The sequence below is a fragment of the Akanthomyces muscarius genome, chromosome 4 (genome assembly GCF_028009165.1).
Source record: "Akanthomyces muscarius strain Ve6 chromosome 4, whole genome shotgun sequence".
In the NCBI taxonomy this organism is placed as follows: domain Eukaryota; kingdom Fungi; phylum Ascomycota; class Sordariomycetes; order Hypocreales; family Cordycipitaceae; genus Akanthomyces; species Akanthomyces muscarius.
In genome coordinates, this window is record NC_079244.1 from 2,385,821 (window position 1) to 2,408,414 (window position 22,594).

The 22,594-nt window shown below is 53.5% G+C and overlaps 9 protein-coding genes across 10 annotated transcripts; 4 read left to right on the forward strand and 5 right to left on the reverse strand.

Annotated features, from left to right (window-relative positions):
• Window positions 1-277: 277 nt before the first annotated feature.
• On the reverse strand, window positions 278-1,492 carry LMH87_011463 (uncharacterized protein; the record flags this gene model as incomplete). The annotated part of the gene is made up of 4 exons (XM_056200608.1): window positions 278-335; window positions 385-1,144; window positions 1,242-1,287; window positions 1,364-1,492. 4 exons carry the CDS (start codon window positions 1,490-1,492, stop codon window positions 278-280), a joined length of 993 nt encoding a protein of 330 aa, XP_056052440.1.
• A 739-nt stretch (window positions 1,493-2,231) lies between these two features.
• On the forward strand, window positions 2,232-3,352 carry LMH87_011464 (uncharacterized protein; the record flags this gene model as incomplete). Its single annotated transcript, XM_056200609.1, has 5 exons — window positions 2,232-2,273; window positions 2,326-2,650; window positions 2,698-2,797; window positions 2,854-3,094; window positions 3,149-3,352. 5 exons carry the CDS (start codon window positions 2,232-2,234, stop codon window positions 3,350-3,352), a joined length of 912 nt encoding a protein of 303 aa, XP_056052441.1.
• A 1,548-nt stretch (window positions 3,353-4,900) lies between these two features.
• On the forward strand, window positions 4,901-7,101 carry LMH87_011465 (uncharacterized protein; the record flags this gene model as incomplete). Its single annotated transcript, XM_056200610.1, has 6 exons — window positions 4,901-5,179; window positions 5,232-5,356; window positions 5,412-5,479; window positions 5,526-5,630; window positions 5,689-6,734; window positions 6,784-7,101. 6 exons carry the CDS (start codon window positions 4,901-4,903, stop codon window positions 7,099-7,101), a joined length of 1,941 nt encoding a protein of 646 aa, XP_056052442.1.
• Window positions 7,102-9,467: 2,366 nt separating this feature from the next.
• On the forward strand, window positions 9,468-11,196 carry LMH87_011466 (uncharacterized protein; the record flags this gene model as incomplete). The annotated part of the gene is made up of 3 exons (XM_056200611.1): window positions 9,468-9,961; window positions 10,014-10,112; window positions 10,167-11,196. The coding sequence occupies 3 exons, from the start codon at window positions 9,468-9,470 to the stop codon at window positions 11,194-11,196; spliced, it is 1,623 nt and encodes a 540-aa protein (XP_056052443.1).
• Window positions 11,197-11,392: 196 nt separating this feature from the next.
• On the reverse strand, window positions 11,393-12,730 carry LMH87_011467 (uncharacterized protein; the record flags this gene model as incomplete). Its single annotated transcript, XM_056200612.1, has 2 exons — window positions 11,393-12,459; window positions 12,523-12,730. 2 exons carry the CDS (start codon window positions 12,728-12,730, stop codon window positions 11,393-11,395), a joined length of 1,275 nt encoding a protein of 424 aa, XP_056052444.1.
• An 802-nt stretch (window positions 12,731-13,532) lies between these two features.
• Window positions 13,533-15,771, reverse strand: LMH87_011468 (uncharacterized protein; the record flags this gene model as incomplete). Its single annotated transcript, XM_056200613.1, has 3 exons — window positions 13,533-15,329; window positions 15,377-15,643; window positions 15,727-15,771. The coding sequence occupies 3 exons, from the start codon at window positions 15,769-15,771 to the stop codon at window positions 13,533-13,535; spliced, it is 2,109 nt and encodes a 702-aa protein (XP_056052445.1).
• Window positions 15,772-16,033: 262 nt separating this feature from the next.
• LMH87_011469 (uncharacterized protein) lies at window positions 16,034-17,434 on the forward strand (the record flags this gene model as incomplete). Its single annotated transcript, XM_056200615.1, has 4 exons — window positions 16,034-16,101; window positions 16,310-16,348; window positions 16,425-16,575; window positions 16,649-17,434. 4 exons carry the CDS (start codon window positions 16,034-16,036, stop codon window positions 17,432-17,434), a joined length of 1,044 nt encoding a protein of 347 aa, XP_056052446.1.
• Window positions 17,435-17,736: 302 nt separating this feature from the next.
• Window positions 17,737-19,564, reverse strand: LMH87_011470 (uncharacterized protein; the record flags this gene model as incomplete). The annotated part of the gene is made up of 3 exons (XM_056200616.1): window positions 17,737-18,530; window positions 18,583-18,883; window positions 18,938-19,564. The coding sequence occupies 3 exons, from the start codon at window positions 19,562-19,564 to the stop codon at window positions 17,737-17,739; spliced, it is 1,722 nt and encodes a 573-aa protein (XP_056052447.1).
• A 1,533-nt stretch (window positions 19,565-21,097) lies between these two features.
• On the reverse strand, window positions 21,098-22,580 carry LMH87_011471 (uncharacterized protein; the record flags this gene model as incomplete). Of its 2 annotated transcripts, XM_056200617.1 has the most annotated exons (5): window positions 21,098-21,512; window positions 21,564-22,101; window positions 22,164-22,167; window positions 22,358-22,428; window positions 22,499-22,580. In XM_056200617.1, the coding sequence occupies 5 exons, from the start codon at window positions 22,578-22,580 to the stop codon at window positions 21,098-21,100; spliced, it is 1,110 nt and encodes a 369-aa protein (XP_056052449.1). The 2 variants fall into 2 exon arrangements, with proteins under 2 accessions (XP_056052449.1, XP_056052448.1); XM_056200618.1 differs by lacking the exon at window positions 22,499-22,580 and having other exon boundaries at window positions 22,358-22,480.
• Window positions 22,581-22,594: the final 14 nt, after the last annotated feature.

Sequence of the window (22,594 nt, forward strand, 5' to 3'; positions counted from 1 at the left end):
AGAATGATGTTGCGCTAAAATTGTGTATTTTTTCTTGGCGGCGGCGAACATGTGATGAGACAACGAACAGTATACCTTGACAACGCCGGAACATTGTCTGGACAGTTTGCGATTTGTATTTATTGGCGTTCACTGGATCGGACCAGGGCTTGATATCAACTTGGATTGCTTGCGGAACGACCGTAATGTAACTTATTAATTATTAACGTGAATCTATAATTGCGGTAATTATCAACGTGATTCGACTTTTCCTGTAGAGGCCAGGTATACATCAACTCTATGCCTTGAGTCTTTCGGTTGAGGCCATGTCGGCCTTGGCGTCCATGACAAGGAAGCTGCCAGGGTTAGCTTTGTGAGTACAAACACGGAAGCGCCTTTACTCACTTGTACCACAGAATTGTGGGCGCAATCGTCATAAGATGCCACAAGCTGTGCGCATCAATCGAGCCCAGCCACGGCGGAAAGTCAAACAGCTCCATGCTCATGGCAAACATGACCCAGGCGACCACCAGACCGGGCCACGTCGTCCACAGACGCTTCGACTCCCTATACTTTTGGACACTGAACCACGTCCACAGAATATTCTGCACGATGCCGACGGCAATGTTGGCCGTCATGTTGTACGCGTAGTCCCAGCGCACACCCTTGAGGTAGGCCACGTGGGCGCAGTAGAGCAGCACGCAGAGCAGCGTCCACGCGCGCAGCACCGAGCGGCGGTTGGGGGTGGCGCGGTCCAGCCGGAACACGCGGATGGGCGCGTAGTACGTGCCGTACAGCACGTTGGCGCCGGCGGCGAAGTAGTCGAGCTGCTCTGTGGCGGGGAAGTCGCGCGTGTGGAAGACGGCGGAGCACACCCACGAGGCGATGCCGACGTAGGCGAGGGCGACGTAAAAGGGCCGCATGGTGTAGCGGGCGGGGATGCGCGCGCGCACCTTGGCCAGGCCTGCCCAGTGCGCCCAGAGGTTGCCAAGCGAGAAGAGCACGGAGAAGGGCTCCTGCATGCCGAGGAAGCGGTGAAAGGGCCACTTGCCGTGGAACTGCACGACGCGCTCCGAGGCGGCGACGCGCTGCGTCGTGATGATGTGCTGGCAGGCGTAGTCGCATTCGGCGGCGCAGTTCCAAAGGAGGAGACGACGGAGGGGGGCTGGAGGGGTTCAAACGTCAGTCAAGTTTCAAAGCACAAGTTCGTCATCGTTCGGTGTAGTGATGGGTGTGTCGAGGGGGGCATTCGCGTAACGTACGGATTGATGTCTGTTTGCCATCGCGACAATTTTCAGACTCGCAGACCTGCGTCAGTTAGCACCTTGAATGCCGTCTTCCATGGCCATTGCATCTCCATCTCAAGCTTGTCATCAACACGTACTTGCACACAGTCCCTGAACTCAGGCAGTCTGTCACCCACCGATGCCCTGACGAAGCCGGCAAAGAGTACGAGGGCAAGGAGCGCCAGCAGCGGCGTGCCAACCCAGGTCCTCTGCCTCGATGGGAGCATGGTTATCCTGTCATTCAACTGCCAATGACGGAATCAAACGATGGAGGGAAGAAAAGCTGATGTTGTAGTAAGAACCTAGATACAGGGGCTGGGGAAGACAATGTGGAGGGGCGGGATGGGATTTCGGACGTCGTGGCTTATGCTTAGTTTGGGCCTGCGTCCCCTGTTTTGCGATCCCGGAACGCTGAGCCGCAGCGGTGACAGCTCGCAGCGGTGACAGCTGCCAGCTACTGTTCTGCAGACTTGGCTGCGCACCTACCTCATTGGTACCATCCAACCTGCGCGATTGTAGTACTCATGTCGTGAATCGGTAAAATGGCCTGGTTTCCTCATTACATGGTTTTATCTTCTAATAGTGCAGGAAAGAATTCCTGCCAAAATGACAATCGAAGGACAGGCAGCCTATTATGCACCTAGGCACTGGTTGCAGGTAGTGTAGCTACACTAATGACAAGCGCTTTTATAGGCTGTGCACATGAAGCCTCACTTCCTCACTTATACTGGTTCGCACGGCTTACAACATAGCTGCATCTAGACTCTAGATTCATCCTTTTACCACCATGTTTTTTTTTTTGCTAAAATGATCGCCGTCCTCCAAACACTCCACCTCGGCTTTGACCTGCGGAATATAAATGACTAGCGCGGAACGGAACCGCTTCCCGGCGAGGCTTTACAAGTATGTCACCGGCCGCCGCATCAACGTGTCCCATCCTACCCATTCATCATTGCTTGTCCTGAGATGCCTTCTATTGCTTGGATTGGACTGGGTAGCATTGGAGAGGTACGCAAGGGCATGGACCAACGCAAGGACATGATGACTGACCACTCCGTAGGCCATCTGCAAGAACCTCGCCCAGCATGCGCCGCTGGAGGAGCCGGTGATGGTGTGGAATCGCACCGTGGAAAAAGCAGAGCGCCTGGCAGCTACGTCTGACAAGATGGAAGCCGCAAAGTCACTGGCGGATGCCGTCTCGCGAGCAGACATCATCTGCCTCTGCCTGGCGGACGATGCCGCCGTGAGCAGCGTGGTAGACGAAGCGGCGCAGTTGTCTGTGTCGGGCAAATTGTTTGTCGACTTGTCTACTGTGCATCCCGATACAGACCAAACGCAGGCAGACAAGCTGCAGAGTATCGGAGCTACGTTCATTGCCTGTCCTAGTGAGTAAGATTTTGAGCCTGCTAAGAAGGTTCGCTAACACAGCAAGTCTTCGGGGGTGTCGCCCTGGCGATTGAAAGACAAATAACTCTTGTCCTGGCTGGCCCTTCTGACGCCCTTGCCAGATTCGAACCTTTTACAAAAGACGTGTAAGCAAGAAAAAAGAGACATATCATCTGCGCCGGCTGCAGTCTAACAGGCGTAGAATATGTAAAGACACGATAAAACTTGCGGATCAGCCTCTTCGAGAGGCCGGCATGCTCAAACTCGTCGGCAACTTTGTCCGCTTCTCGGCCATAGAAGTCCTCTGCGAAGCCAGTGTCCTTTCCGAAAAGATTGGTCTACCAAAGGAGACGCTGGCTAAGTTTGTGGGGGCCATGATTTCAGGACCTAGCGCTGGACAGCTCGCGATGCTGCACTCTGGAGCGTACAGCGACCTCACCACGGTGCGTATCTGCGCCATCTTTTAGCAGCCGAGCTTTATTAATGTCGCGGAAAAGAACATTGCGCCGATCAGTATGGCTCTGAAGGAAAACAGCTATCTGAATGACCTCGCCGAGCGTAACGGCGTCAAGCTTCGTGCGCTGGACACGGTGACGGCGCACGCGGAGCGCGTCAACGAAATGAGAGGATCAGATGCCAAACTGCTTGCTATTTACGGGTCAATCAGAGAAGAGAATGGCCTACCGTTTGAAAACAACTGAGCGGGCATAATGCTGTGCTGAAGGAGGCAGTTTAGAGACCAGGTTTCTTGCCAAACACACTGCGCGTCTGTGATATTTTACCGATTTTTACTTTGTGAGGCTTTTTGGAGCGACTTTGATAGCACTGCTTCTTGTGATCAATGCTTGTTGCGCTCCTGCAACAGACAGTTCCACAGCTTATTGATCGGCAAGGAATCTGCGCTGATTTTTTAATGGGATTCAACTGCCGACAAGTTCTCCTTGGCACAGATATCAGACTTGAGAAAATTGTGGCGTTTTCAAGCTTTTAAGTTCGCCGCCACCGTCGGCCAACGTGTCTCCGCGGCCGGCCGGGGTCTCGGGCCCGAAACCGTCTCTGTAAGGCTGGACGCTTCCATACAGTACAATCTTCAACAGAAGTAATCTGATAAAATATGCAAAAAGAAATCAATAAAAAAAGCCAAATGCTCATCAATCGCGATCTCGTCTCACACAGGCTTCGATAAGCAGCATCGTCAGCAGCGATTACGCCGTTTTCCGAGCAATGGCGATCCAAAAGTCTGACACCTCTTCCAGCGCCACCCGCAAACTGCTAGCCCTACGGGCCTACCGATGCATGCGTCGTTTATTTGCTCTCGGCAGAGCTGCCGTCGCTCCAGCTTGCGTCACCCTCCCCATTATTGAAATGAGATGCCAAATGAGGTGTTAATTTTCGTTGGTGTTCCAGTAGGTGGGCGTGCGCTGGCCGTCGAGTAGGGGCGGTGCAGAAGCCCACAGGGCGCAGGGCAGGGCAGCACGGAGCACCTAATGAGGGCACCATTCCGGCCGAAAGTCAAAGTGATTGACTGCCGCTGTAAGTTGCTTTCTTAGGAAGCCCTTCCGCCTCCTTGGTACAGCCTTGGTTGGCTTTGCATGACTAGAGGTTGAGACGCAGCATTTCATCATATGCAGCATTGTCCATTTCGGATAGAGCCATCTTAATTTTTTTCTTCGCCTTTTGCTGCGGGACTCGTCATCCTTCCCCTGAGATTACTGTTTGTTATCTTGGGCGAAACCCGGGCTTAGCAACCCCGGAGCCGCAACCAATAATCACAACGGGCACCATTGACCAGTACCACACTGCTGTGTCGGAATTGGACAGGGTCCTGCCCATGCGGCCCGGCATTCGCCGCGAACACTTGCAAGACAGCAGTGCCTTTGATGCTGCCGCGTTATTCAGCGCAGCGTTGAACTTGGCTTCTGACCGCAGAAGGACTTGGCCTCTCTGCCTAAACAACCATCGAGGCATATGATGACATTTGCCTGAGTACTTGGACTGTACGGAGTAGCCTTTCAATAATCCCGTAAGCATGAAGACGCTATGAGACACGCCTCGTTCTGGGCCCCCTGTGGACGGGCCACCGGCTAGTTAGTGCATAGCCTCGCGCACAGAAACTCTGATGGCGCCTGCGGCAGTGTTTCCGTGCAGGCTAAGCCTGGTGAGATGACTCGGAGGAATTTAGTTGGTTCCCACAAGGAGCCTTGGCTTCGATTTACATATAATGAACCCTGGGTCGCATCAACAGCAGCATGCCTTCGGCTCGACCCTCTTTTCTCAACTGTGTTGAACATCTCAGCCTTGCAACGCTTGAGCAGCAGCAGCCCAAACGCCATTTGCCAAAAAGCAACATGTCGAAAGAGGCACTTTACGAGCGGGTGCCTTCGTCGCGCCTCAAGGTCTTCTCCACGCCCATCAAGTCGGAGGGAGATGACCACAGCCACGAAGCCGAGGAGAGCAACAGCATCGACGACGGTCGCTATGCGCCCGACCACAGACGACATCCCGATAACTACCCCCGACTGCAACGGGTATGCGATACGGATATCAGGGACGGGAAATTTAGAAGCTGACGAAATGTAGCACGAGGAGCCAACGCTGCTCGAGATTTTCTACGACTTGTTCTTTGCTGCGACCTACAACGCCTACTGCGACGTCAAGGAGGTAACCAACCACGCAAGCTTCAAGGCGTCGATTGGCTTTTTTTGGTACGACTCTTTGGTTCCTCACCACGAAGATGGTTTGTGCTGACATCCTCATTAGCTTGCTGTGGCTGACATGGTTCAACGTAACGCTGTTTGACGTTCGCTACGCAACCGACTCCATCTTTTGTATGCCTCTTGATTGCTCGCCTTGAACAATGCTAATAACAGATAGCACGCCTCAACACAGCCATTCAGCTCGGTGTCCTCATCGGCTTTGTCGTCGTTGCCCCAAAGTTCGACGTGGAAACGCAAGATGCGCCCACCATGCGCGCCATGTGTACGTGTTGCAGCCCCCAACCCGCCGACCATATTCGGCGATTGCTAACCTTGTGCAGCCATCATCCTGGCCATCTCCCGATTCAACCTCATGGGCCAGTACGCCTGGATGGCTTTCCACGTCCGCCGCTACCGCACCACACGCTTGCCGCTGCTTGCGCAAATGGCCGTCTACATCGCCGCCGGTGCCGTCTACCTCGGCGTCGCTTTCCGCTTCGAGGAGAATCGCCGCAGCCACGCCTTTGTCACCTGGTACTGCATCTCGGCCGCCGAGGGCGTCCTCAGCCTGGCGCTGTCCAACTACTCACCCATCCTCAGCCTCGGCAAGACCCATCTCATGAAGCGCCTGGGCCTGCTGACGGTCATGATTCTTGGCGAGGGCATCGAGTCCATTGCCAACAAGGTGCTGATCATTGTCAAGCACAAGCATGCCTGGGACACCACCACCATTGGCCTTGTGACGGCCGCCGCCGCCACGGTGTACTTTGTGTTTCTTGTCTATTTTGACTGGCTCGGCGCAAAGACTCACCTTCCACACCTTCGCCGCAACTTCTGGGTCGCCCTGCATTTCCCGTTCCATCTCGCGCTGGTCCTCTTCATGCAAGGGTTCACGCAGATGCTCATCTGGGGCAAGATTGCTCGGCAGCTGCAGCGTGCTCTCGACTTTGCCGACCCGACCAACGATATGGACGTTCTTAACGGCCACGCCACCACCCTGTCCGTCATCGGGAGCGTAAATGCCTCGGTGCAGGGCTTCCTCGAGGACTATCCGTCAAAGCTGGAAAGCACGACTATAGTCATCAATGCGGCGCTCAGAAACATTTCGTCGCTTCCAGACAGCTTCTGGCCACTGGTCGCACAACTGTCCAGCGATGATAGTGCAAACAGCTTTGCAAACTTCACCGACACTGAGACCAGCAACTTTGAAACACTTTTCTACTCGGTCTACAGTCTTTCTGCTTCCATGGCCAACAACGTTTTCCGTGCATTCAACACCGAAGTGTCTGGCGAAATTGAGTCCAAGTTCAAGGCTCTGGAGGGGACGGATCGCCAGGGTTTTCAGTTTAAGCTGCAAGAGAAAAACTGGAGCCGCTATGGCCTTGTGGTAAGTGCAATTTGTTGTTTCCGAGGAGTTGCAGCTGACATTGAATTAGTTTGCCTATACGTACATTAGTGCTGCGTGCACCATCTTTTTCGTCCTCATTCTTAAGCAGCTGACCGACGGCTACATCCCGAAAGGCTGGGGTATAATTCGTCAAATTATTATCTTCGCCTTGGCTCTCGGCACTGGCCTGGCGACGATCGTGTGGTTTTACAGCGACAGTATATTCAGCTGGTTACAAACACCGTGGGTGATGCCTACGTTGTGCTTTGTCTGGATGGCTATTGTCGTTCTGACGCACGTGAAGATTGGCGGTGTGAAGCTCAACTCGGGACACTTCAAGTGGCGCTCGCAGCGTAATTTAGTCTAGAAAGTGCCTGTTTTGTAGCGGATATAATACCATAAAACTTTTGTCCCGCCTTATCTGTGTCCTCCAGGCTGTTCGGGGCGACTTACTATGTCTGACTCCATGATCTATAGCTGTGCGCCAAAGCAGTGTGCGATAGCGAGATACATGCAACGACGGCCGCGGACGCGACTGGCCTTGTCAGCGATGTCACCGGGGCTGGGTCGATTGATACGAACTGCACACCATCCATTCCTGTAACACAAAAGAATCTCAATTTGAGTTTTGGTCCTCAATACGCGTAGTTGGCAAGGAGTGTTCTAAGATTACAAGGTCAGTGCCTCCAAGTCTACACACGCTGCAAATCCGCCACAGGCCGGTAAGAGAAGAAGACAACCGAACTGCAGCTCGCGATAAGTGCGGTGGCCCTGTTTTCTGCCAGCTTCACTCCAACGGTGCTATCTTTTGCACTTGCTGAACTGCGCGCAGAAGGGTACAAACTTGCTCTAGACAAGGCAGCTAGTGATCCAAGTCATAGAGCTGAAGATATTGGCTTTTGGGATGCAGGATCCAAGAGATCTGTGACTGGAAATGTTACACTATTTATTTGAACTACTGGGTGTGGAATCAGTTTGATCGAGCTCCGTTCCCCGATTTCTAGCGATTGTATTCTCAGATATGATGTAGTCGTCGCGAAGAAGGAGCCGCCGTGACAGTTATATTCGCCTGGCTCTTATGTGCTCCCATCAAACTTGCCGGGTTTTTTTTTCCGAAGCATCCTTCATAATATAGCCTGGTCTTTTCGCTCACCCGCAGGTTTCCAGGGGACAAACGCCGCCACAGTCTTTAAACGCCAAGTCAATCCCACATTTGAGCCTGTGGTCTTGGCGAGTAAGGGATTGTATTTTGATCGCTCTTTCGGTACAATTGGTCGTGCCGGCTGAAATTCGCACTGTCACCAGGACAGACCGAAAAAAAAAACAGCTTCGTCCTCGGCTTCAATTCGAGATGGGGCGTAATAAAACGTCGGCCTCCAGAATTTGCTACGATTTGCTGTCTACGCAGGTTGTGCAAAGCTATGGTGCCGCGACTTATTGTAGCCAGGCCGTGGACACTTTCACCTTCACCATCAGCAAGCATTAAGCCAAGTTACCGACAAGATGTTAGTCGGCCTCGTGAATACATGACGAATGCGAGGACAAATATTGTTATGTATCAAAATTTCTAACAGGGTCAGAGATTTTTGCGAAACCTGTGAAGTGCTCTGAGATGCTATCTGCGGACTTCACAGCCCGGCTGCTAGCGATTTACACCTGAAATCATCAATGTATAGCAGCAGCTTTCTTCTCAAATAATGTAGCAATCTAATGAGCTGCATTCATAAAGTGACCAACCCTTAAAAATTGTTCACAAAACTATATAGCTATCGCAGACAAGACATCTAACGGCTGATTTCGTCAAACGCAAAGGCTCTTATATTCAAATAAGTGACTGAGGCCACATGAAACAGTTGGTCGCGTGGCCAAATGGCAAGGCGTCTGGCTACGAACCAGAAGATTGTGGGTTCGATCCCCACCGTGACCTCTCTTTTTGCACTGATAGATTCTCTTCGTGACTTTACCATTCTGTACTTTTTTTTCACAGTCACTGCTTTTTTTCTCGAATGCCTTAGTATTCTCGTCCTTAAACCTAATTACACTCCCTTCTACAGGGCTCTTGCTTTTTAATCCTCTGACTCCTCTGGTTCATCTCTTCTTTCGCCCCGTGCAACGGCGCCAGGCAGTCTCCCTTCAATGCTGGTCGTCGCAAAGCTGCGAGACATCACTCCACATCAATACATTCCACTAGAATCAATATAATAAATCTTTATCGATGATGCTAGTGGTCGCACATATCGAGATCTTGACAAGTGTATAGGGACGATGTGAGCCGATTATAGCCTCGCCGTCCTGATTAGTGCAGCTGACGACAGGAGGAGATAGCATGCTGCCGTACACTGCTGAATATGAGAAGAGAATGATACAGAGAATTTGGCAATTTTCGTTTCCGGTGGGAATATTCTCCGTGTATCCAGAATTCTGTTACTGCAAAACCAGTAGTCGCGTGATGCACCCCGAGTGCCCGACGTCGATTCAGACAGCATTGATTGATCAAATCGAATTCCATGCAAAAAGTTCTACAGAGTGTACCAGACCGCCAATATAGATGAAACCTTCTGAAATTATTGCCTACTATATCTCCGTCATTCCTCTAGCCTTGAAGCTGTTTTACCAGCCTCACTGTCCATCACCCTGTTGCCAATACAGTTAAAAAGGAGGATGTCGCCCTTCCAATTTTTTCCAGATTGTCCCCTACTATATTGACAAACTACTCAATACAGGCCACAAATCATGTTACAGTTGCCAGTTCTACTTCCTCTTCTCGCCCTCGCCGTGCGTGGTGCGCCCACCGGCAATACTGATGGTGGCGGCGCTTGCAGTGTCGTGTTGGTGCCGGTACTGGTACCGGTGGACACCACAGTGGCAGCTCCTAACCCTACTAATTCAGTGGAATCTCCCATTACCGGCGGGCGTGCGGGCGCAGTCAACTCTGTCGGCAGGGAGAACAAGATGGTGATGTTTGCACAGGGCGCGAGCTCCACCAAGCCAGACACGGCTGCAGCTGCCCAATCTGCCTCGACGACAATGGACAGACCATCAAAAGTAACTTCGGCCGCAGTTAGGACAGCATCGTCCAACAAATTGAGCCCCACAGGGACTAGTACTACAACGTTGACAACTACTGTGACGGTGTCGGGCAAAGAGTCGTCTTATACGCCTGGCACTGACCAAGACGATGGTGTCGAGGTCCAAGGCCGAAAAAATGTTGTCTACTTCACGAATTGGTAAATCCCGTACTTTTTCTATGGAAAGGTATTTGGAATTGACTTTTGTCAGGAGTGAACATGGTGGCAACTATACACCAGCAGAAATTCCCGCCCAGGATGTCACCCATCTACTATATGCTTTCGGAGACATCTCGAGCACAGGAGAAGTGTAAGTTAACAAGCTGTGCACACCCTGCATAAGAGAAAGCACTGACATCTGTAGCATCTCTTCGGACTCACAAGCTGATATCCACAGACAATACGGCGGCACTCAAAGGCGCAGCAGCCAAGCCCAAGGCAACATTGGGCAAATCTACAACATCAAGCAACAAAATCGTAATATGAAGGCTCTTTTATCTATTGGTGGAGCCAGCTACTCTGCTTCTGGCAAGTTTGCACCTGCAACTAGCACCGTGGATGGCCGCCAGCGCTTTGCCCGCTCCGCGGTCAAGCTCATTACCAACTGGGGATTCGACGGCATCGACATCGACTGGGAGTATCCCGAAACAGAATCAGAAGCGGCCGACTTTGTCTCCCTCCTGCAGGAAACTCGATACGAGCTGAACAAGTATGCCAAAGACAACAACCAAACCTACCACTACCTCCTCACCGTCGCCGCTTCTGCCGGCCCCAGCCATTACAGGCTGCTCAACCTCGGCGCCATGGATCGCTACGTTGACTCTTGGCATCTGATGGCGTACGACTATGCCGGAGCCTGGGACAGTACTACTGGGCATCAAGCCAATGTTTACCCGGACCTCAGCAACGCGGCGAGCACAAAGTTCAATACCGAACAGGCCGTGGATGACTACATCGCCGCCGGCATCGAGCCGGACAAGATTATCCTCGGGTTCCCGCTTTATGGCCGCTCTTTCGCGCAGACAAGTGGTCTGGGCAAACCATTCAGTGGCGTGGGTCTGGGCAGCATAGAGCCCGGTGTGTGGCTATACAAAGACTTGCCCCGTCCCGGCGCAGCCGTAACAGTCGACCACACAGTCCTTGCTGCTTACAGCTACGACCCGGCAGCCAGGAGCCTCATCTCCTACGATAATGAGGAGAGCGCCAGACTCAAAGCCAATTATTTGCTGAAGAAAGGCCTAGGCGGCGCTGTTTTCTGGGAGGCGTCGGGCGACAAGCCCGGCGAGGACAGTCTGGTGGCGTCGCTGGCCCGCAGCATGTGGCCTTTACAAAGTTCCCAAAATATGCTGGAATACCCAGATAGCGAGTTCGAAAACATTCGAATGGGGTTTTAATTCCTCATCGAGTATTCACATTGCATACGGCTTGGGCCAACGGCGTTTATTTGCATTTCCAAGAGAGGGAGAGTTGCTGGACATACTCCCAAGGGGACAAAAATCGATAATCTACAGCAAAACTTATGTAATAATATATATGGAATCATTGAGTTTTTCTGCCATCTTCTATCCAAGAGATAGCCATCAGTCATATTTACAGTAAAGCCAGACAGGCGACAGCACCAAGCAGTCCCAGTACCAGACTGGGACAGGGCCTCGGCACGCCATTCTCCGACAGAGCTGTTGGCTTGGTCTCCCCCAACGTTGTGGGACTTGCCGATTCTGCCAATCCGTTCAACGTACTCGAGGCAAATTTTGCCGGTCGGGGAGTGATGGCCGTGGTAATCGTCTCTTGACCTTCCTGCGACGGGAGGGACGTCAGAACAGCCATTTCGCTGGTCTGCTCTCTAAACGAGCCTCCGGCAACAACTGCCTCAGCTTTCAAGGCCCCGTCTGGTATAGCGGCCACTGCGGCTTTTTCCGCGGGTGCGGCAGACGGGTTTGCAGGAACGGGTTCTGCTGATGGCTGCAGAGTGGTAAATCCGTTTTGAGCCGGTTGTGCCGCTGCCGGCTCCTTTCCAGCCTCAACAGCGGGAGAAGTTGACGGTGTAGGCAGCGGGACTGCTGGTGTAGCCTCTGAGGTCGACGGTTTCTCCTGGCTGGCAGATTTGGTAGTAAGCTTTGAAGTGGATTTCGCCGTACTGGATGCTGGAGCAGCAATCTGCGTCGCGGAGGGAACGGATGCGATAGTGGGGAGTGGCTTGAGAGAGACTGGTGCTTCATCACTCGCTGGCAGCCCGGGGAGGGGCAGTAAACTGGTCTTGGAGCTGTCATTGCTCTCTTCCTTGTCGGTGACCTTTTCTTCCTTCTTGCCATCCTTGTTGGCGTCCTTGTTGGCGTCCTTGTTGGCGTCCTTGTTGGCGTCCTTGTTGGCGTCCTTGTTGGCGTCTTTGCTGTTATCCTTATTCTTATCCTTGTTATTCGCCTCATTATTCGGCTTTCCAGCCTTGTCTCCGGCTTGCTTATTGCCATTCTTGCCGCCGCCATTTCCATTGCCCAAGTTAATTTGCTGGGCTGGCTGTCTCGTCAGCGACTGAATGACAAACGGCTGCGACACGACCACCTTTGCGCGCGCGTCGATAATGACCATGGCAAACTTGGGAAAGGCGGTAATGGTTTCATCAGCAGTCCATTGCAGGATGCCTGCGTTTCCGATATTTACTGGTACATCTACAGTCAGCACGTTTGCCATGATGCTTTGAGCGTCCTTTAATATGCCCATACCTGCAACCTGTTTTAGAACAACATCTTGTCGGATCACTGCGCCAGCAGGAACGAGATTGATTGAGAGAGGTGCCTGAAGGCCGGCCTTGTTCCACTGAATCTGGATAGCCTTGTTGACTTGCAGGCTAGCCGATGCGTCGGGGAAGACGAACTGCGCGGCAGCCGCACTTGCAAGGGCGACACCTGCTAATAGATTCTGAAATCGCATCTCGGAAGAAGGCTAGAATCCTCAACTAGAATAGTCGGTTTGCCGCAAGGGTATCAAGAGATATTGATGAGCGGCAAATGGGTTTAATGAGCGTGGGTGCGGGACGAAGTGTAAAGAGTGTAAGTTGTCAAAGTAGCAAACCGAAAAGAAATAAAAATTGCAGAATGAAGAAGTGACGCGGCTGATGTTTTCTTAAAAGTCGTCTCAACTGTTAGCCTCAATTCATCATTGCAAATCCTGCCAGAGGAAAGTGCTTGTGACAGTCGACATTGGACCGACTTTTGCCTTCGCAGCGTTTGATCTGCGTCACGACCCGCCCGCGCGGCGTCTCATCGCAAGTCTCACAATGCTGGGCTGGGCGCGCTCACCGGCACTGGCACCGCGTGGTGCAAAAGAGCCAAGACAAAAGAATTTGCTCTTCTAGGAAGATGGTTTGGGACTAGGCAGCTCGTCCACCATGTCTATGCGCCACGACCGCGAACGCTGCGACGTGAGATGAAACCGCATCGCCATACCCCGACCCTGTTACGCCACAACGCGACGAAAAGGAAGAAGCCCACTTGAGATCGTGCATCTAGATATCAAATACATCCTTGCCCTTCTTTATTATCAGCTAGAATACAAGACGGAAAAATCTTAGTTTGCAGCCAATAGCAGCACAGACAAAAACACCACAAAAGTAAAAAGAAAACCAGAACTGCTGAAACCAGCAGCAATCACGCCAATCAGCGCCCAGTGTACACCGTAAATTTTTCAGTTTCCATCAAGCCGTAGATTGCATCATGGAATACTCAAGTCTGCTTTATTCCTGCCCCTCACCCGGAGTGCCAGAAGCACCGACTCCGTGGAAAGCATCGCCAAATGCGGAGTCTTCCATCTCCATGTTGAGGTCTATGTCTTCACCTAAGTCACCAGCACCGCTGTCCATTTCTGGGGCGTCGAATCCAGACAGGGCGTCACCGGCAGTGTCCAGGTCGCCCAGGGAGCTAAAGTCGTTCTGGTCGAATGAGTTGGAACCGGCCGGCGTGGCTTCCGCAGACGGCTTTGTGACGCTCGGCTGCTTGGCGTCCTCAGCCGACGACTTGGCAGCGGAGGCTGCACCTACGTTGGGATCTGAAGAGCCATCCTTGGGCACGACAACCCAGTCACCGTCTTGCTCGCCTGGCGCATTAAGCTGCCCAGGCTTGGGAGCATTCGCGTCACCCATAGTGGCGTCAGTGGAGGACGCAGGCTGCGCAGGAGCTGGCGAGGGCACGTTGACGTTGGCTGGTGTAGCGGCCGTCGACTGCCCAGCGGACAGATGCGCTTGAGGAGTAGGGAAGTTATTAGCCGGCGTGGACGCGGATGACAGACCAGTGTGCATCTGGTCAAGTAAGCCGGACGCTGTGTCTCCCATATCCATGTCAGCATCGCCCATCATCAAGCCGCTGTTCTGTGATCCAGCTTGAGAGACCTGGCGAGACATTTGCTGCCCAGGCGCCGTAGTAGGTTCGGCCTCCGGCTCGGGCTCGGGCTCAGGAGGAGGAATTTGGTAGCCTCCCTCTTGAATGCGTGTAAGGGCGGGTTTGCTCTCAATCTTGCGATCGAGAGAAGCTTCAACCTGCTGCACAATGTCGTCTAGAGTATGCTTGCTGGTTGTACGGGGGTGTTCGTCGTCATTGTCGGTATTATCCACGCGACCTTCGATTCTCCATACTTCATGTCCGGTTTGTTCAACCAGCGACCTGAGCTCGCGCTCCTTTGTGCGAATGAAAGAACCCTCCTTGAACTGGGCCAGTTTTTGCTTTTGCTCCTCCTTCATCTTAGCGATTTCGGCCTCCGTGGAGGCGACATATTCGTTGACTCGGTTACGGAACTCATCTGCTAGACCAGGCTCCAGCTTGCCGACGTATGTCTTTTGAGGCAGCTGACTGAAAGCGTCGCCGCCCTGAGCAGCAAAAATTCCTTCCGTCAGCGAGGCAAGCTCGCCCTTGAGGCCAAGACCGAGATCAGCGGGGGTAATCTGTCCCATGCGATATGGCGAGGAGAGAATTTCCTCCATCCACTCGTGGTTTTGTTGGTAACGTCCGAGAGACAGCTCCCTCGGAGTCAGATGGTCAAACATGTCACCTCGCGAAATATCTTCGTCGTCATCCAGAACGTCAAGTGCCGGCATCTGAGGCATGGCAGCCTGCTGACCTTGGCCGTGGCGAGCTCGCTTCGCGGGAGGCCCGGCGACGGGCTGCGGCGGGTACGCCATCTGCTGAGGCACACCGCGAGGGTTTTGCTGCCCACCCATCTGCTGGCGCGTGAGCTCGGGCATCGTGGGCCAGTTGGCGCGGTCGGATAGCATAAAGTCTTTGCGTCGAAGCATGCCGCGGTTGAGAAGGAACGCACGCTGCTGCATAATAGCAGCAACTCTCTCATCGTAGGGAATTGCATTGTGAGGCATACGGGCATCGGGATCCGAAGGACCGTAGTGGACAACAAAAAGGTTCTGGTCGACAGGAGGAGGGTTCGGGTGGTTAGGTGCGGGCACCAGGCGGAAGCGACGCCGGGCGTGAGCGGCCACTTGTTCTCCAGGAATATAGCCAGTCTTCAACAAGTAGATTTCCATAATCTATGGGTGTTAGCGACGATCCAAAAGTATCGGAAACCCTGACATACTGCGCCATTGCGAAGGTCGTGCTTGTAGATTTCCTCAGGAGGCGACCACACGAAGCCATCCGTGGCAAAGTTGGTACCCAGGCGCTGCAACGGTTGCCATGTCAGGAGAGTTGTGCCATCCGCGGGCTTGTCGAGATAACCCCAGAAGAAGGGAGCCTTGTCACGCGCGATTTGCGGCGCGGCCATCAGCCACTTGGCAACCTCGTTGATGTCCAGGCGAGCTGCTGCCGGGTATCGAAATGAGGACATGAGGTGGATGTGGGGGATCTATGTGACATCAGAAATCGTGCATCATCAAAAAAAATAACAAAAAAGACAGTGCCGATGAAGCATCAGGCAGGTTCGCGTACCAGCTCCCCCGGGACATTGTGACTGGGGTCGGGTTGTTGCGCCATGGTCAATTGTGAGGCGCTCGTCTGGCGCGGTCGCGAGCGGATTGGAACAAGCGTATCTTGTTGGCTGAATCAATCGCAAAACACCAGCCAGGTGGGCGTTTCGAGCTTTTATCGAATTTCGGATGGCAATGGCCGGAGTCGCGCGCGGTGCAGCAGCAATCGCGGTCTAGTTGATGGCGCTGGACTGGTGTTGAAGGAAGCTTGTCCCTTGAATCGCGGCGGACCCAAATTTCCTCGCGACAAGGCTGGAACCGAACAGCCAATGATACGCGCCTATGCAAGGCTACGACGGCGCACCTTCGACTTTTGCGAACCCAAAGTTTTTCCTCGGTAAATGAAAAGAAAGAATATTCGAATGCCAATAAAATCGCTTTATTTTGTTTTGTTCTTTGAAGGTCTGCTCACGGCGCAAGTGCGATCAATGATGTGACGTCACGTGACTGACTCCCGCAAGAAATCGCGAACTTCAAGTGGCGAGGCAACGAACCTCAGCAACACCAAGTACTAAACACACAGCTAACCCAGAACTTGCTGAAAGCAAGCTGCCAGATAAAACTTTGAGTCAGAGAGCTCAAAGGTACGTTCCTGCACTCGCTTCAAACCATCATATCCTCTCGGCATCTTGTTCATCATGTCGTACCCTCCACCTCCAGGCACAAGCTCGCTCCCCGCGCGACCACCGCCCAGCAAAGGCGGCTTCAAGCCGGCATTCACGCCCTCGAGCGTGCAAAAGAACCAAAATTCCGCCGCGCCGACCACATACTCGTCGTATCCGCACCGAGCCGCCCCCGGCGCGCAGCCTCAGTATGGCGCCACAGCGTCCCCATACGGCGCCGCACCCAGCGTGAGCGCAACGCCCTACTCGTACGGAGCGCAGCAGACAGGTGCCGCCGCGCAGAGCTACGGACAGCAGGCCTATGGCCAGCCAGGCTACGCCGCCAGCGCCGCACCGCAGATCAGAAATCCGTTCCCGCAACCCGGAACCGCAGCCGCCGCCGCCGCCGCGACGGCTGGACCCGGCGGCGCCGAGTACGACGCCGAGATGGCCGCGCAGATTGCGCAGTGGCAGAGCGCGTACCTGCCTCGCGACCCCGACGCTAGAGACGCCAGGGGCAACCCGATCGAGCCGCCCAAGGCCCCCGAGATCTCGGTCGCGCAGGCCAACCCCGACAAGACGGTCGTGCGTCAGGGCGGCGGCAAGAAGTGGACGGACGAAACGCTCCTCGAGTGGGACCCCTCGCACCTGCGCCTCTTCGTGGGCAACCTCGGCGGCGAGACGACCGACGACGCGCTGCTCAAGGCCTTTGCGAGGTGGCCGTCGGTGCAAAAGGCGCGCGTCATCCGCGACAAGCGCACCAGCAAGTCCAAGGGCTACGGCTTCGTCAGCTTCAGCGACGCCGACGACTTTTTCCAGGCCGCCAAGGAGATGAACAACAAGTACATCCAGAATCGCCCCGTCACGGTGCGCAAGGCGAACACGGAGATCAAGGTCTCCAACGTCAAGGACAAGAACAACCGCAACAACAGGAACAAGAATAAGAGCGGCTCGGGCGGCCACGGCCATGGCCAGCAGGGATACGACGCAAGCTTGGGTCCCAAGTCGGCTGCTGGTGTCGTCAAGCCCGGTCAAAAGACCAAGAACGGTCTTCGACTTCTCGGATGATTGCATTCGCCCCAGTGTACATATATATAAAACATGTTTTAGGCGTTGGGACTGCAAAATCACAGCAAGGTTCGTGATAGGGTTGCTTTGAGGAAAAATATATACCATTACAATTCGGGTATCTTTTGCTTATATCTTCTAACGTGCGAAATGCTGCGCATATGATGCCAACTTGTCCACGTTTTGTATAAAACTCCAAACGCCATACCAAATGCACGTCCGTAAAGATGCTTGTGTACACTAAAATGCAGCCGCAAAAGGTGCGACTGTCGGGAAGTAAAGGAAATTTGAAGCAAGATATTCTACTTCGTTCGCTCGTCCTCCGCAACAGAAGGCAGCGGTGCGTTTGGTTCACCTTGCTGCAGCAGTCCGGCGGATTCTTCGTTGGCGTCGTCGTTATCAATGTCGCTGCCGGTATAGCTAGAAAGCCCCTTGTCGCTTTCACTAGGGCCGTGGACCTTTTGTTGCGCCTCGGCGCGCATCTTGGAAATCTTGACATAGTTGTACGCGCCAATGGCTACGAGTGTTGTGAGCAGGCCAATAACGTTGATGAGACTCAACTCGTCGTGGAAGATAAGGGAGGCTGCGCCAATTGTGACGACTTCTTTGAAGATGCCCGCAATGGAGAGCGTGACGACCGAGGTGCGTTGAAGCAACGCGAACTCTGATGCTATCATGAGGAATGCGATGCAGCCAGGGAATAACAAAAACACTGGCGTCATGAATGTGCCAAATTCCTGGCTGATGCGACCGAGGCCCTCAAATAGCTCGCTGAAGCCTTCCACGGGAATAGCCATGGCAAACAGTGTGATGAACATGACGGGCGAGAGGAAGAAAATGCTAGAAAAAGGGTTCGAGGTCGCCGGGTTGCGGAGAAGCAGCAGCTGTGTCAGACCCCAGCGAAAGCCGGAGAAGAATGCGGCGGAAATGACGAGCAGAAATCCAGAGAGCTTAAACTCGACTTCACCGGAGACCATGAGAATTACACCGGCAGTCATTATGGCAATGATTGCGACAAGACGCCACGTCGGCTGTTCGAGACGAAAGACGAAGGCGAAAATCAAGACGAAAGCTAAAGAGGAGGATTTGCACATGGCTGGGTGGCGTTAGCGGTGTAAGGACCAACAGCAGGAGCCCCCTAAACCTACTGTAAAAAGTGAGTGTAATGGACTTGAGCGACATGTTTCCGAGTCCAATGTCCAAGCTGGTCGCAGCACCACACGGACCAATTCTGGTGAGGTAGTACAGCTTCGACATTTTAGACGAATTGGGCTCGTCTTCGTGCCGCGAACTTCCGAGATCGGAAGTATGTTTGCGATATGGTCGAAAGGAAGGAAAACAGTATAAGACGAGAGAGGCGAGAGAAAATTGCACAAGCATGTGCATGGCTGTCGTAAAGAGTGGGAAGGCAAAGTTGAGTCGGTCCTTGTCAAACATCCATTTGTTGTACTACGCCAATGTTAATTCGGAGGCGCACAACCTGTGGTACAAGCGGAGGCTTACCAATGAAATAGATAGGGAGAAAATGTACCAAAGCAGTATAAGCCCTCCGTTTATCATCAGTCGCCTCATGACGCTCTTGTCTGCTTCTTTTTGCTCGTCTACCGACAGGTTCTTCTCTCGAGCAATGCGCTGGTCCAGTCGAGTGAGCTTCCGTCGCTGCTTTTGCTTGCGGGCACGGTCTTGCGCTGTGAGACCCAGCTCCTCGTCATCGTGCAGATCCTCGTCGCTGAAGCTCTCCTGGCTCCAATCGTCTCTGTCGTGGGCCGGGCCTGCCGTGAGCTCGTGGCCGCTCAGGCCCGAGAAGCTCCCAGACTTTCGGCGATCGTGCGGACTGCGCGAAGATGTACGGTCACCGGGAGCAGGGAGATGGCCGGCAGGGTTCATCAGACTGCTCTTGCGCCGTCGATGGCCGGTAATTGGCGCCATTTCGAAACCGTTGCTATCGTCTGATGGCGCGGCGGCGGATGGTTGCTGGGACGTGCCGGGCAGTGTGGGAAACGCGATCGAGGATGACGAGGACGCGGGAGACGTTGCCGATGGCTGGAGACCCTGCTGTCGACTGGATTGAGAGGAAGGACCGGTGGTCGTCGAAGGGGCCACCGGGGTTGAAGAAAGGTTTGTAGGCATAGTGTTTCCAAGGCATAGCAGGCCTCTTGGGGGAAGGGGAGCAGTCCGAGGAGCAACAGCTGCCGCGACCCGCCTTGCGCTGTCGTGGGTACCTTGTTTTTAGGCTCCTGCCCGGGGGTAGCAAAGCCGGTGGATAAACTGGGTAGTACTTGGAAGCAAGACAGTTGCCAGTAAAAGAGCGGCGACGGCGCGTAGGAGAGAGGTGGACTCGATGTTCTCCTTTGAGGGAACGGCCGTCTTCAGCTGGTTGCCATTGCTTTGGCTCGCGCGCCAGAGATGAAATGTGGAGCGGAATACTATGGCGCCCGTCTTGCCCGACTTGGCGGGGTGCAGCTTCCGGTGCATTGGTGGTCCTCGAACGATTTACAGCAGGTGATGGCGGTGTTGTCTGCCCTGGAGGCTTTGGAAGTCAGCCACTGGAGCGGTACGGGGCGCTATTGGCCACTAGCTCCTCAGGGGTTCTCACCTGTAGCCAGGGGGTGCTCCAGGCGAGGCAAAGTCAAGTCGTAGCAAGATGGCCGGACATTGGGATCAAACTTACTGGACTGCATGCGATTCCTCGGCACTTTTTCCGGTCTCTTAATATCTTGTATGACATACCCTCCCGCAGTGATACAGGCCAACAGCGATACAGACCGAGATGACATCGCCCAATACGTGTGGTTGTACCACACTGAATACAGCTACCTGGTACCCTGGGTAGATACCTTGAGCCGCCAGAACCTTGCCACTACGTCAGGCGCCAATCTGCCCAATTGCCCTGTAACGCAAATGGAGCTCGCGGCCAGTTTCTGAAACTTGGACATCCAAGCCTACCTAGGTACATACCCACGGTGCCAAGTACCTAGGAGCCAGCCTAACATCAATCGGAACTTCACGATCCGCCGAAAAGACACACAAAAAGGAAGTGATTCTCTCTCAGCCGTGTCCAGTCCAGCTACAAGCAGCTAGCCTTTTGTGGACGGCACTTGTCAGGCAAGCATCATCGACTGCTTCGCGAGGAGTTCACTATTTGGTGTCGCGTGCCTCTAGGAAGGGGGCGATCCACAGGGCGGCCCTCCCTACTCCATCGTTATACGTGTAATAACAGCGAATTGACGGCAAGCTCTCATTCTAGCTTCTTGATTAGCTCACGCCGAGCACCCGTGTCAATGGATCTTTTATTACCGGGCCATCTTTATCTTGGCACTCGGAACGCCGGTACGAGTACGCACCAGGAGCTGTCGCAACCGCCATTGCCGTTGCCTTGCACGGTCGGCCGATACACGTCTGAACCTGAGCGGACCCGCTTGTCTTAGTGCAACCCCATCTTGGATATTCGGGAGCCATGCCAGTCGAGTACCAGTACAGTCGCATGGTTCACAAAGGAGAGAAAGAGCACGCATAAACACTGACATCTGAGCCAGACAAGTTACAGAGCCTCGCGCCAGCAAGTAATGGGCTCCGCTGATCACGTTGCGCTGGAATGCACTATTTTGGCTCCCGCTGACCGATCGCAAATCGTGGTGTGGATAACAAGATGCTAACAAGCTTCTAGCTAGGATTCACCGGATGCTTCCACTGTTGATATCCAACCCATGCTTGAAAGATGCTTACTGCAAGACTCAGAGCCCCCAGTATGACCGCAATTACCACTCCGCCCATGGTCGCCATCATGACGTATCGCGCACCGCTCCGTCTTTCCATCCACTTCTCAACAAAGCCCTTTGCTGTCGGAGCCTCCATATGCTCCTGCAGATCGGACAGCCGATTGCCCCAGTATCGATAGCAGAGGCTCTTCTCATCGGGTCGTCGATATGGCCGCGTGTCGACTCGAAGGCAATCTGGATCGAATGATTCTTTGCAGACCAAGGTGCGAAGCAGAGCTTGTGAATCAGAATCCAGAGGAAAGAGAATCTCCTTCAACGTAACGAGAGTCTCAAGCGCCAATTCGCGCGGCATGTTTCCTCTGCAGTCGGTATAAGCTGGTGCTCAGCGTAATCGACCGCTATTTACTCACTCTGATATCCCACGAGTAGTATTATCATGGTCATCGCAATCGACGCTAGACAGGAGATTCTCTTTCAGAACGCTCGTGTAGTGGTATATCTCCACTGTCTTGCACTTCCAATCCAGTCGCAGATGATTTTGTAGGTTGTCGGTAGCCACCAGATCTAGTCCAGCTATCTTTTTCAGACGCCTTGCGGTGAGATTGTGCCATTTGTTGCTTGGTTCTGACATCAACTGCTGCAGCAGATCATTCTGCGCAGCGTTCATGTCGCTCTGCGAAGGAAATGCCATGTCCAAAAAATCAGAAAAGGAGGTGTCGTCTTGCCAAGTCAGAGGCAGCATTCCAGATTCTAGCAGCCCATCAGTCTGGCTCTCGGCCGAAGAGTTGACCATGGCCATGACACGCGCAGCGAGGCCGAATGCACGATTCTGGTCGACCACGGGAGGCAAATTCACCTCACCGCATGCCTGTGCTTTCTGCGCAAAATATGCTCTTGTGATGGTGCTGCGCTGAGCCTGCGGACACTGCTTCAGTGCTGCAATAATGGCTACCAAATCATCATGAGTCGATAATGCCCGTAGGCCATCCATGGGTCGCTCGGGGACATACGAGGCTGCCACTTCGCGATAGTATTGAAAAAAAGCCTCCATATTTGATGCTTTTTGCCATGGGCAAGAGGCCGAGCAGCAGTCTATAGAAGCGGTACAGGCATCGCAAAGCTCCCAACGCCACAGAATCCTGCACAAGCTGCGCAACTGGTCCCTTGTCACTTCTCGTGCAAGTGGGAAAATGATTTGACTCACGTCGTTCATTATCTTTTTCTCCTGTGAAATAACTCTTTGTGAGATGCTCTTCTGAAAACTTGAGTATTCATCTTTGAGCAGATTGGTCAACTGGGGCTGTGGCGAGGCTGAGACTGCCTGCATAATAATAAAGTCGCTTACATGCAATGCAGGTGGCTGGATAGGGGCAAGGCAGAAAGGCGGAGGCGTAACCAGACCACAAGACCGCCAACAATCGATGCATATTTGAGGCGCAAA